The following is a 13914-nucleotide window of genomic DNA, read 5'->3' as shown; positions in this document are numbered from 1 at the left end:
ATTACTTCAAATAAAACAGCCAACAAAACCACTTTCCTGAATGTTTTTCTGCAAACAAATTCTTTTTCACTGTATGACTTTCCATAAGGGAACACCATGTCCACCGGACATTTACCTGTCACTTGCAGGCCTTCTACATGCACTGTCCTTGTACATCTGAGCATGGGCGGGCCTAGAGACGCCCATATCTCCACTCATATTATTATGTGACTATGCACGGTAATGTGACACAGGAAGTGGGGGTACCACTGCAGGTGTGCTGACTCACACTCAAAGGAGGGGCACGTGGCCAGACCACTGAGAAGACGGTCATAGAGCACATCTTCACAAATACGTGGTCTAGCTACTTCTAATCGACACAGTAACTAGGACAATGAGATAGCGACCTGAAGTCATTGGGGGTGAGTTAAAACAGAAACCCTTCATAATAGTGCAGAAGTGTGTCAGTGTATAAGGACTTCAAAACACGTAGGACAACTTGAAACCTCTGGTATAAAGTCTCGGTTCCTGTCAGTCACTATTCAGTTCTTTAGAGACTTTTATGTCATAAGCAGTGAACTATAGCTTATCCCCAGTCCAATCTCTGTGGACTCCAAACCAATAATGTTCAAGCTCAGCACACTCTAATTTAAGTGCCTTATTAGGGTCTGTTTAGTCTAAGGAAGTCTATCACCTGTAAACTACTATTTATTCTAAATATGGATAAAGGGTAATTCCAAGCGGAAATTGGGGCTTGGAGATTTTCTAGGGTTACTAAATTTGTACTCAGAAGGTTTATGAACTATCCTGATTAAAGTCTAAAAGGCAGAGAGGCAGAAGACAGAAAGTAAACAATAGTCTTTTCTACCTTCCCATCTTCACTGGCAACAAGAGTTAGTTTTCACAATGTAGGGTGCTTGGATGTTCTACAATCCATAAGCTACAACCACCACTTATGTGTGGACCGTGTAGGGAACTCATAAGCACCGAATTTGCACGAGGTTTCTCGAGCGTGTAGAGGGGTCAGCACTCTGAGTGCCATGTTCCATTTGAAGTACTGCAACAGATTTCCACAGTTAAGCGCTTATACACAAAAACAGTATTCTTCAATTCTCAAGGCTGAACATTGGAGGTAAGGTACTACAGAGCCTGTATTTAGTGAGTCCCCCTGCCTTCTTGTTCCTGATACCTTCTTGATGTGTCCTCAAATGAGTTAAAGGGTAAGCTAGCTCACAAGGACTCTTGTATAAAAGTATTAATCTTATTTTTTAGGCTCCACATTCATGACTCAATCACCAACACCCAAGACTCTATTGCCAAGGATAACAATATTGATTTGGAGCATGCACAAAAATTTATGCCATGATGCTATGAAGGGGAGAGAAAGAGACAGAGAAAAAAAAAAATAAGATCACCTAAGAATGTACTTTGCCTTATAGAAATTATCACATGACCTTAACTGATTAGTTTGGTTACAGATCCCTTCAAACAGATTTCTCAACTGACCTAATGGCAGACGAGATTTCTCAGTGACATTTTTGTTCTCACAATGCATGATACACAACAGGCCAATACTTCCTGTGTTTCAGGGCTTCTCACAAACTTAGACACCCGGACACTACACACATGGCTGGTACGTCTTTGGTACCCGAGTGTCTGGTAGCCAGAACACGCTATCCCATGGACACTAAAGTCAGTGAACTCATATCCTTTGTATACAGCTGCATAATCTTCATCTAGAACCTATGCACACCCTTCTCTACGTTTGAAATAATTTCTTGATTACCTATCTAATATGGTACGGATGATATGTAAACACTTGTTACAATGTGTTATTTAGGAAATACTGATTTAAAAAGAGTCTGCACATGTTCATTACTGACGTAATTTTTCAAAGATATTTTCAATCTGCAGTTGGTTGAACCCTAGATATGGAAGGCTGACTGCAAATTGCAGCTATGCCAGGGCTAAACTTGTGAGCCTATGACAATGATCAGTCCCTGTCACACTGATCCTGAGAGACACCCCTCATCAGTTAAATAAATAAACCATCAGAATTCGGGCTCAGAGGTGGCAGCAGCACAGCCTACTAATTCGCTGCTGTCAGATAATCTTGGGATTCTGGACAGCTAATGTGTCTCCATGAGAGAAAAACTGACATCTCAAGGTTACACTTCTGTTCTCCTCACATCATTCTGAGGGCAGGGTATCCAGGAAAGAGCGGAAGGGGATCTTCAAGTCTTCTACTCTCAGTCAGTCCCTTACAGCTCTTTTAGGATTACAGCTCCAGCTCCAGCTTGGATCCCAACAGCAGACACTGATACTACCCCCATGAGATGGCAGCCCTTCTCACTCCTCCACCATCCTAGCCACCATATTCTCTCTGCTAAAGCAGACGCAAAAGACCTGGGAAAAGATGCAGAGGCTGGGCCTCCAGGGGCATGGGCTGTTCACTGATCCTTTGTTCTCTTATTTTCTGGACCCCATGTGGTACCTTCCTCCTAAAAACTCTTCTCCAGGGTTTCCTTCCCAGGCATGCCCTTAGCTCTTTCCTAAGAACATCAGCTGAAAGACAAGTGCTTTCCAGAGACTCTCCTTTCCCACTACATCTGATCACTCCTGCATGCCCTGCACCATCACTTTCCCCATCTTCCTGGTATGCTTGGCCTCCTTGTCCTGCCACATTCATTTTGCCCCACTGTACAACGCCCCTAATGGGAAACATCTCAACTGATCCTGCAGCTACTCCCCCTGACCAGCTTAGTACCTTTGGTAAGTAAATAAACGAACAAATAAATCTACATTTAACTGTTACTTATTGGCCATCGGTAAGGACTAGAGATGCTCTTCTCTGAAAAAAACCACACCCTCACTAGCTGCTGAGCACCTTGCTTTCCCTCAGGATACACCCAGACTCCAAATACAGCCCCAAGAATAGCCCTTCCCTTGGGCCTCCCTGTTCTTGGCATCCTGTTCTGCTTCTTTCCTCCTCACCCTGCCAGCTCACTGCTCAATTCCTTGGCTCCCAGACTCTCCTCAGCCTGCAGAGGGCACGTGCAGCAAGCCCAGGGCTGCCACTGCTGTTTCCAGCTCGTCCCTCTACCTGCTTTACTCATGTGCTTCCAGAGGTCAAAAGCTCACCAAAAGAGTGTGTGCTCTATAGCAAGACGACAAACTTCTGGGAAAAGCCATATAGAAAATACATGAAGATCTAAAAAAAAAAAAAAAAAAATGGGGATGGGAGTTCTGCCCAGAGTCACAGCGGGCTGCAGTTAGCTTTGCTGCCCAGGCCCTTCTCGGTCTCAGGACCACTAGACTAGTGGCTAAAGTGGTTCATTCATTATGGTTAGCTCTGTGGTTAGGCTGGCACAACCTGTGGCTACTGTGTGAGTAGGGTTTATTCCCATGGAAGCTCACACTGATGTGCAATCTCCATGAGATATTAGAAGATCAACCATGAGGAACCTTAGGTCATTAGGACTCTTCCCTCATAGATGATTTACTGGGTTACTTTGAGAGTGGGTATCTAAAAAAGCCAGCTTGGTCTCCCTCATGTTCCTTGTGTCTCACCAAGTGATAAAGTCCGATGTGGCATTAGGATTCTGTCAGCAAGTCCATTCATCAACAGATACAGACACTCAACTTTGGATCAGAACTTGAGCAAAAATAATCCTTTTTGCTTGAGATTGTCCCTACTCTGTATGAACAACAGAAACATAGCAAGGCACACATCTGGCTAAAAATCCTTTCAACTGTGTGGTCCCTGGCTTCGACTTTATATGATTTAAAATGACCAAATATACTTTTATTGGAATGGAATAACTTGGAGCATGCTATATGCTAGTGCTTAGGAATCTTCTAAGGAAACACCAGGAGGTCCACAATCACGAAATCCACTAACTCCCTTCAGCTATGGCAGAAGCTGTTAAAAAGGCTGTTCCAAAGGCCTACTAAGGATCCAGTAAACACCTTACACTTGGCCCATTAAGAGCGAGTCAGGAGAAGGACAGGAGAAAATGTGTGGTCAGAGGCAAGTGTCTAGGGGTCTGCTTGCTAACTGGACTCACCAGCCCACAGGTCCTTATACCACCCTGAAGACATTCTTGACATAACCGGACTGTATGGTAATGTATGTGTGACACAGATAAGAAAAAAGGAACGAGGGAGGGAGAGGGGGAGGGAGGGAGGGGGGAGGGAGGGAGGGAGGAAGGGGGAAGGCAAAAGGCTGCTCAGGAAACCTCCAGTTCACACACCAGTACAAAGACACCAAGTGGAGTCAGGGCTCACTAACAGGCATAAAGACACTGAATGGAGTTGGGTCATCTTTGCTGTACCATCTGAGGAAGGTCATCTGATCTCTTAGGGCCTCAGCTGCCGTAGCTGCTCATTGGAAGAGCTGAATTAGAGACACCAAAGTTCCCCCACAAGACAGACAGACCTTCAGGAGCTTCACAAATAAGATTTCTGCTTCTGGGAATGCTAGCCCTCTGTCTTCTGAGGACCTTCTTTGGATCTCCTGGCTAGAGTGAGCTGGACTACCTCCACCCCCACTGTATACACAGATCCACAGCTGGGCCAGTGAGTGAACCTCCTCTCTACCCCACTGTACAGGTACATACACTGGTGACCCGGTGAGCCCTGTGCTTCCGCTCTTCCCAGTGTGCAGAGTTCATCTCCATCCCCAAAGCTGTCTCTCAGGCCTCCCCTCACCAAAAACCCTTTCCAGTCTTCAAGGCTGAGGTACAGGTGTGTTGCCTCCACATTCTCCCCAATACCTGCCATACTTCCTCACCAGCCACAGTACTTCAGTGTAAACTGTGGAATTTCTGAAGGGCAAGGTTACACATGGGGGAAACAGATAAGACAGAAAGGCAAAGTAGCTGACTCTCCACTCAGTGTTTTTGTGCTGGTCTGTGAATTAGAGGTTCCTGAGCAGCCTTGTTGTCTGGCTGTCTCCTGTCCTTCCTTTCTTCCCCGTTTCTTATGTGTCACACATACATTACCATACAGTCCGGTTATGTCAACAAGAATGTCTTCAGGGTGGTATAAGGACTTGTGGGCTGATGAGTCCAGTTAGCAAGCAGACCCCTAGACACTTGCCTCTGACCACACATTTTCTCCTGTCCTTCTCCTGACTCTGGGCTCTTACTAGGCCAGGTGTAAGGTGTGGAGTTTCTGAAGTGCAAGTTTAGACCTGGGGAAAATGTTTGAGAGAAAGAAAAGCAAAGGATGCTGTGGGAGTTCGGGCCACAGTGCCTAATGGGATGTGCTGAGGTAATGTCATACCTACTGGCCTAGCCTCCCCTGCCATGAAGACCTTAACAGGGCCTTCCCATCTTCCTAGCTGCCATAATGAAACCCTCTCACCCAGTCTTCATATTATGGCCGTTGCTCACTTGGGTGTGCTCATTTACCTATTTTTAGGTCTGTGGTGGTTTGAATGGCAATGACCCCAAATTCATATCTTGATGTTTGGTTCCCAGTTAGTATCATTTTTAGGAACTGTTAGCAGGTGGTCTTGTTCAATGAACTACCACTGGGTGTGGGCTTTGAGGTTTCCAAAGTCTTACTCACTGTCTCTGCCTTGCAGATCAGATGTGAGCTCTCAGCTACTGCTCCAGCACCATACCTGCCTGCTGCCTTGTTTCCCAATATGACAACCATGGGCTCATCCTCTGAAACTGCAAGCAAGCCTCAATTAAATACTTTCTTCTATAAGTTGAGTTGGCACACCCCACTTGGTGTCTGTGTTACCAGCAGCTCATCATCCTTCCCAGACAATGTCTTCACTTTCCTTCAGCTCCTACCAGACCTCAAAAGACAGCCATTATGTCACTGTGGTACCCAAGTAAGAAACGGAGAAGCCGCGAGTGTGTGAGAGAATGCCCCTTCTTGGGATACCTCATTTCAGCCAGGCCACTGCCATCTAGATCAAGAGCACTGCTCATCTGCAGTCTCGGGAGATGCTCCCCGTTGCCAAGCTGACCACTCTCTGACTTTACTGAGGACTGAATTGTACCCACACTGACAACACACATGCCGAGGTTGTAACCATCTGATGTGATGGTATGAGGAAGAATCTTCATCAAGTGACTGCGGTTAGATGAAGTCATGAGGGCGGGCTCCAGGACGGGATTAGGAATCTGAGGTACCAGAGAATGTCCTCTCTCTCCCCAACACCCTACCATGTGACAATACAGCAAGCTGATGGCCATCTGAGGTCCAGCAAGTAACAGGACAGCCAGCACCATCACTGCTACTCTCAGCCTGTAGAACTATGGGAGATAAGGAACTCCTCCAGGACACTTTGTTGTCAGTGCCTAAGCTATTAATATAATGATATAAACCATAATCCTCCAGTATGAAATTGGAGTGGACCTCTGATTCTCCAGGTGGCACCTGGTCATCTCTCCAGCCTGTCACCTGCCCACCTCAGCACACCAGAGCCTTTGGGTTTTCAGAGCTCATGTGACTGGCTACTTGTTTGATCATGGAACTTCTAGGTGTTTATAACCCACAACCCCATTTACTCAGCAACCCCAAAGTTCTTCAGGTCTTGGGTCTTGAATCATTTCCTAAGGAATGTCTAGGGTGATTTCCCAGTGTCACACACAGACCTGAGTTGTGTGCTTTACAGTGCCATGTGCAAGCCTCTAGCACAGGATCAGCCTGAGGAAAGTGGCTGTCCTATGGGTCTGTGAAAGCCACAAGTGAGCCAATCCCTTGTCTTGTTCATCCTCAGGCCACTCAGGCATGGCACAGTGTGCAGACGGTATACTGTCAGGGCTCTGAGCACAGTGCACTCCCAGATGGGCTGGGTGCTATTTTTAGAATGTGGAACTCAAAGGGGATGTTTGTCTTCTTGTTAGGGGACCCTGAGGGAGAACAGACAGAGCAAAAAATTCACCCTGTCCTAATTCAATTGCCTCTGGACACAAAGTTCCTGATACAGAAAAAAAGAAATCCCAGACCTCACTCACCTCTCACTGACTGCAAGGTTCTGTTGCTTTAAATAGCGCAGCAAAGTGTTCAGGACCCAGTTAGTCACCTTTTTTGGCTCTGCCCTAGTTTCTTTTATCACATTCTGGAAGAACTCCAGTAAGCCAACTTCATTCTGTTAAAAAAAAAAAAAAGTATATGTGAGTGTGTGCATATGTACGTACATACGTACCCACACATACATCTCCTCCCTGAATTGAAAGACCCGCATTCGGAAGGCAGTTGGAAACCACTGCCTTCTGTCTCCACAAGACAGCTACTCTTCCTTTCTGAAACACTGAGCTGTCGCTAAAGCAGTCTGTTCATTTTCAGCAGACATAAAGATGCTTCTACTGCCACTCAGAATCCGTACAAGCATATTTGAAAGGGAATACACATATACGTCAGGGTGCCTACCTCCATGTGCGGGAGGAAGGATGGTGAAATTTATTATCCACACTTGCCCACCATTCAGGCTCTGCCAGCCAAAGCCCTGGGTGGTGAAGTAGGCTTGCATGGCTTGACTTTGATGTCCTTTCTTCTATCCTGTCCCCTCCCAGATGTCCTGGTGACCACTTGCAAAGGAGATAACAAATGGAGCATAGCCACCAGCATTCTTCATTGTCCTGAGGTAGGCAATGGTGCTAGACTGCTCCAAACCAAGCAAGAAGATGTGTATGTGTGACCCAGTGAGACTAGCCACACAGTGAGTGGAGGAAACCTCTGACTTCTGAGACAAGCTTGGAGTGGTGGCCTCACCTCACCTTTGCCCCACCAGCTATTCACTGGGTTGGTCTAATGAGTAGACGTGTCTCCCAGCTCTGCTGCTTGCCCTGCTCTGGCCCGCTGCATGAGCTAGGGCCATGCTCCTCAGGCTCACTCTGTAAAGTACAGCCATGTAGGTTCTAGCCACAGAAGACTCTTGGTAAGAGCCAGTGGATAGCATCGGGGTCTCCTGCCACCATGTGCCCACTATAAATCACATGTGAGCACTCATCTTCTGTAGTACCATGCTCACCTTTAAGTACTAGCGACTGCCACAATTATGTATGAGAGCAGCCAAAGTTGTCTACTGTAGCTACTCATCAACTCAGAGTGACTGGGCTAGCCCTAGTACTTCTGTAAGAAAAATAAACGTCTGTCCTATTTGTAATAGGGATTTAAGCCTCCAAATACAGATGGTATGTTCAAAAGGTTCTCTCTCTCTCTCTCTCTCTCTCTCTCTCTCTCTCTCTCTCTGTGTGTGTGTGTGTGTGTGTGTGTGTGTGTGTGTGTGTGTGTGTGGAGGGGCATGTGAATGCAGGTGTCCAGGGAGGCCAGAGGCAATGTATCCCCTAGAGCTGGAGTAACACATGGGTGGCTGTTCGAATGAGGGCTGTGGGCTTCTGCAAGAGCAGAGTGCACTTTCACCCACTGAGCAGTCTCTCTCATCTCCAGAAAGCATGCTTTTTAAGCAGCATATTTTCCTTACACACTGAAATTCAAATTGTACAATATTATTCTTGAAATATTCTTATGTTCAGCTAAACTCACAACCTTTTCCCCTTAGAATCCTTCATTAAGCAAACGAACGTTCTAGAAAAACAAGACACTAAGAAGTGAGACATACTAACAAAAGTGCACTTAAACTTTAGCTCCTGTTGAAGTTTTAATATGTACATCCGTGTATAGCTGCTGCAGTAGACATTGCACAACAAAAAGCATCAACACGGCTCTGGTGACAGGCCTGCGGAACATCCCACAATCACTGCTTGCATCTCCTTTTAAGCCACTGCTATTCTGCTCAGCAGCCCAAACCTAACTACAGATAAAGGCAACCCAGGTAACTTGAAGATGTGTTGCTTAACTTCTGGAAAGTCTTCAAACTTCTCCACTGGTTCACAAGTCACTGGGGAGGAAAGAAAGGGCTATGTGGCAGGCAGAACCCTTCCTATTCCTACTCAGACAGGCTGGCCCACTGGAAGGATGATCTGTCAGAAGACCTTGCTGCTTTGCAAGGAAAGTTTTCCAAACCCTACCTAGAAAAACTGCACTAATGCTTGACAGCTTGGCTGAGTGGCTGGGATGTGATGGATATCTTCTCCTTTACCCTTGGGTGGTTTTATTATTGGATGGATAGCCCTGCAAGTCAGATTTCTGTTTGTCTTCTCATGCCAGTGCTGTGATGAAGCCTCTCTGAGCTGGAACTCGACTTCACTGGGGATACAGGGTTTCAGTGCACAATTTAAAGCCGATGTGGAACTAGCGATGGTAACAGAGTGAGCTACAGGGAGTGAGGCCGAGGCTGCTGCAGCTGCCATGCCTGAAGAATGACTGATCAATTAGAGGAGCTCAGGGACTGCCTGCTCTGCTCTGCTCTGCAGAGCCCGGGTCCACTTTCTAAGGAGAACACACACACGCACACACACGCACATACACACATCTGCTGCTTCTTACAGTTTTCTTAGATCCATGAGATTGGCAAACAGTAATAAGCTTGGAACAGATCTCTGAAATCTCCGATGAATGTGGCAGCTCTGCCATCTGGTTTGGTGAGGAAAACAGTGGACTGGTAATTCTCTTACATAAAAATCCTACTGAGAATGGTGCAGCAAGGCCACTGCATTAGGCCTTTAATATCTTCTCCCAAACAACAGGCCCCACTCCATCCAAAATTCAGCCACACAGTCAAGCCTCCCGGCTGCTATGACTCCAAGTGTTGCTTCAGAGATGTCTAAAGCAGCAAGGACCATAGATCCTGCCCTATGCATGCTACCGGGCAATCTTCAGCTGAAAAGCATCTTTGCCTCTTTTAAATCTCATTTCTCAAAGCATTCAATTACACACAGAGCCAACCTTGGTCAGCCGCTTAGGTGCTACATAAACCCTCACTTACTAATGGACTGGCCAGCTAACCAATGCTGCTGAGAGGCAAAACGGAGGAGCAACCTCGCCCGCACTGCTTGTTCTGGGAGAAGCACCAGTTGACCCCTGTACCGAGCCCTGGAAGCAATATGCTCCTACACTGCTTCTTGTAGTCTACCTTAGAGATGATAAAATGCTGGAAGACCATTCAGATGAAACAGGATGAGGGCGTAAAGTCACATATTCTGTGATCATGATTCTGGTCTAGAAATGAGGCTGGTAGATTGAGACTGATACAGACAGCTGCCCAGTGGTACTCAGGAAAAAAGCCCAGGAGACACTAGCAGAGCAACAGCTGCTCAAGTGACAGGGAGTGCCCTTAGCCACCTTTTGGGACCTTGGATTAGCAATTCAAGGCTGGCCAAGGGCTCTCAAGAGCACTTACTAAATATGGTATCTGTGCTGCAGTTCATGGTAGTCAGATTCCAAGACCAGCAGGGATGTCTGAAAGCTCAGAGACTGCTAAACCCTAAAAGTTTCCATACATATGCATACCCATGATGCTTAATTTATAAATTAGGTACAGTAAGAGACTACCAACCACAAAACAGAAAATAAAACATACTAGAGGTTTTTTTAACCAATAAATTGTTTTATTTCTGAATTTCCCAACTCAAACCTTAAGAATACAGATTAGGTGAGATACAACTACTGCACCTGTGTGACACGGACAGCAGCAGCTCCTGCGGGCATCTGCATATGGCTGGTACCCTCAGGCTCATACTTCCTGTTAGTCCTATAAGCCTGTGATCGGGGCTTCTGCAGGTGAGGGCACAGAGGCACTCCTGGGCTAGAGGCTACCCAGCCAGCCAGCAGCAGGGCTCTGCAGCTGAGCTCTCCACCTCTGTGACACTGTCTGTTGCCTTTCTGGGGACTGAAAATGAGGCACAATGTGAGCCTCGTCCACAGAACAGATGTTCCCAGAACTTCTATTATTTTGTGTCTGCCAGCTATTCACAAGTTCCTGACATATTAAAGATGTCACAGATTATCCCAATCAGTTACCTTAGAAACTAGAAGAAGAAAGCAGAAAGTTTACCATATTCCTTTGCCAAGGTAGTCCCAGGCCATGTGGCATGACACACATCTGTCTTCAGGTCAGGAAGGAAGACAGTGGCACATCCATGCTACCCTGGTCTCCAGAGGACAATGGGTGGCTAGAGACCCTATGTGCTTCTCTTCAGCAACACCTTCTCCCTCAACTAGAGAGATGATGTGTTCATGAAGGCTCTGAGGCTGCACTATTTTAAGTTCCTCCTGGTAAGATGAGACAAACCCATTCTCTTTCATTAGTGGGTATATTAGGCATACTCGATTACTGCAGGTAAGTCTGATGTGACACCTACTACTGTACATGAGCAGCCATGGTTGCTTCAACTATCTAAGGATCTAACATGTCACTATGTGGCACTTTGTGAAGTTCAAAGCAGATTTTGGGCCTCTGGTAACAAGGGCGTGAGGAGCACAACTCTGAACATCTTGTGCAGATGTTTAAGGGGCCTATCATCTGTATATTCACAAAGCTGTGGTGTGCCTTTATTGTACCAGTAGCCCTGGTCATTCTTATAAAGTGAGAAAAACAAAACTCCAATGGCTTTGTAACTCACAGACTTGAGAATGTTAGTGTCTGAGGTAGAGATGAAGTGAAACCGGCTACACTAGCAATGCTTTTAGGTCAGAAAGTAGAAACTATACTGCAAAATGAGGGACTAGAATGTTCAGTCCATTCCAGTAGGTGCCTCAGGTCTATGATTCAAGTATGCTTGTCTCTGGGGTGACAATCTTCGGTAAAAGCCCTGTGAGTGGGAAAACTAGTGACCTGGCAGTGTGAGGACTTACCTGGGAAGACAGAAGAAAGCCAGAGAACCCTGAGCCACTGCTCAGCTGAATGCATAAGGGTCCATGGAAGCACCAAATCAGGTCCATGAGCCCTGGGTATGCTCTTCAGACAACTGTAGTTGCCTTCTCTCCTAGTCCTCACAACTCTTACCCAGTGTGAGGGAGTGAGGGTATCTAAAACCTGAGCAAGACTCTCAACACTCACTCACACCGTGTTCCCAGCAAAGCCCGGAAGCACACATCCTAATCTGAACATAGGCTCTTTGTACGGTGCCTTTAGACTGATGTAAAACTTACTTTGGTTCTTGGAGATGTGTTTATTTTAGGAGAGAATTTGCAGAAAATCAGTTGGAAACACACATTTCCCTTAATCAGATACAAATAATCAAGGTAATAAATGCAGGCAGCAGAATGACAGCAAGAACTGCAGCTGCAAGAATGGATCCCACAAAGTGTGCTGCTGAGAAATCAATTCTGGCTACAGACACATTTCAACTAGTCCAACCCAAGAGAACCTAGGTCACTCGGTAGGAGCATGAAGGCCGTATAGAGCAGTATAGATACAGTATCTCCAAGCTTGTTTGAAACCTGACATCAAGTCTTCTGTATGCCCCGATATATTACTCCACAAACAGGAAAGCAAGTGTGAGACTGACATAGGCCTCTCAGGGTCACCGAGCTGGCACTAGGATTCCCCCACTCCTTCAACTTTCTCATCAGCAGGCAAACAAAAAGGATCACATGCCCTGGAGCCCCATCACCCTCTCTCAGAGGTCCCCTTGTTATGTCCTTCTGAGAGGAATGAAGCTGTGTTTCTGCAGTAGAGTGAAAAAATCTATCTCTTTTGTTCTCCTTTACAAGAAGAAAATTTTGGTATTTCCCCCACCCCCGAGAATGGATTAATTGCAAAGCACCCTTAAGCTGGAAATCCCAGATGCAATTTTTAAAATAAAGAGTTGCAAGGAGCTGAAATATGGCCTGCTACAATGTTGACCGCATGGATGTGTTTTCAGCAGTAGATCAAAGATGACGATTCTGCGCCATGGGAGCATGGGCAGGCTAAAACCAGTCACTGTGGTTTCAGATGGACAGCAAACCATGTGCAGGACACTCAGAGATTTGGCATGGGCACTGTTTCATGGGCACAAAGCAAACCAGCCTCTTTCTAACTTACATGAGACCTAAAGTAAAAGCTTCAAAAACAGTTCATTCAACAACCAACTGATACTTCCTGTTTCTTTGTCCTTGGGAGACATCTTAACCTTTTCTATGATGTCAGAATCTAAGGATCATTACCTCCCATGGAGAAAATGAAGCTGTCCACATGAGGTGACAAGTCTGGAGGCTGAACACAGAGCCTGACTCACACAAAGGGTGGCCCAGGTTACTAACTAGAGGATAGGCGAGCATAATATCTTGTTTTTCTACAGGGTCATGGGGTCAGGCTGGATTTTTATAAACTTCTGCTTAGCACGGCCCTCACTAAGCCATATTTGTATGTTGCCTGATACTAACACTCCTTTCCCTGGAAGCACACTCCAGAAGTCCACTCAATTCTCTTTGGAATCCTTTTCAGATCCAAGGAAGATTCTGCTGTATAGGTCCATCTGTGGGGTGTGAGTCATCCTCTCCTCTTCCAGCTGGGAAGGAGGGAGCCCTGACTGCCTGCATCAGATTTGAGAAGTTCAGCTGGGCGAGACTACACAGAGCGTGAAGAGTAGGAGGCCTAGGTGAAGTCTGTACACTGGGACAGGACACAAGCCCCACCTAGGCCTGCTGCACCTGCTGCTCCTCTACAGCAGCCATGAGCGGAGCACCCAGCACGGCCTGCCTAGGTGCCTGCTATAAGCCAGGCTCCAGGACACACGGCCGCAGGCAGCCCCACAAGCCCTACCGACTGCCCCAGGTAGGAGCAAGTCTCAATGACTCAGACCGAAGGACCCATGTACCTCCAGCAAAAATTTAAGAAACAAAATAAATGAAGATGCAGAGGACAGCTCATGTTATCTCCCTAATTTTTCCACTTGGAAAATTGGCATGATTTGCGCTGTTCATTTTTTATTATAACTATAACTGATTTTCCCAGAATGTAGGAAGCAACATTTTATGTTTATTTATGGGAATGTCTGGCATCTCTGATACCAACAAGAGTGACTAGAAGCTTTCAATAAGCCTATACTTTCTGACTGAGCATCATAAACAATCATGGACATG

At 46.2% G+C, this 13914-nt stretch overlaps 1 protein-coding gene across 1 annotated transcript in view; it reads right to left on the bottom strand.

The window, feature by feature from the left end:
• The window catches only part of GATB (glutamyl-tRNA amidotransferase subunit B), a gene marked incomplete at its 5' end in the record, with an annotated part of 66959 nt that overhangs the window by 9176 nt on the left and 43869 nt on the right, over nucleotides 1-13914 (bottom strand). Inside the window, one exon of the mRNA XM_080916314.1 lies at nucleotides 6960-7093. Within this exon, the coding sequence (XP_080772440.1) occupies nucleotides 6960-7093 (134 nt within the window). The remainder of the gene's footprint in view (nucleotides 1-6959; nucleotides 7094-13914) is intronic.

Source organism: Micromys minutus (genome assembly GCF_963924665.1).
Source record: "Micromys minutus genome assembly, chromosome: 4".
Taxonomy (NCBI): domain Eukaryota; kingdom Metazoa; phylum Chordata; class Mammalia; order Rodentia; family Muridae; genus Micromys; species Micromys minutus.
This window is presented reverse-complemented; position numbering and strand designations above follow the sequence as displayed.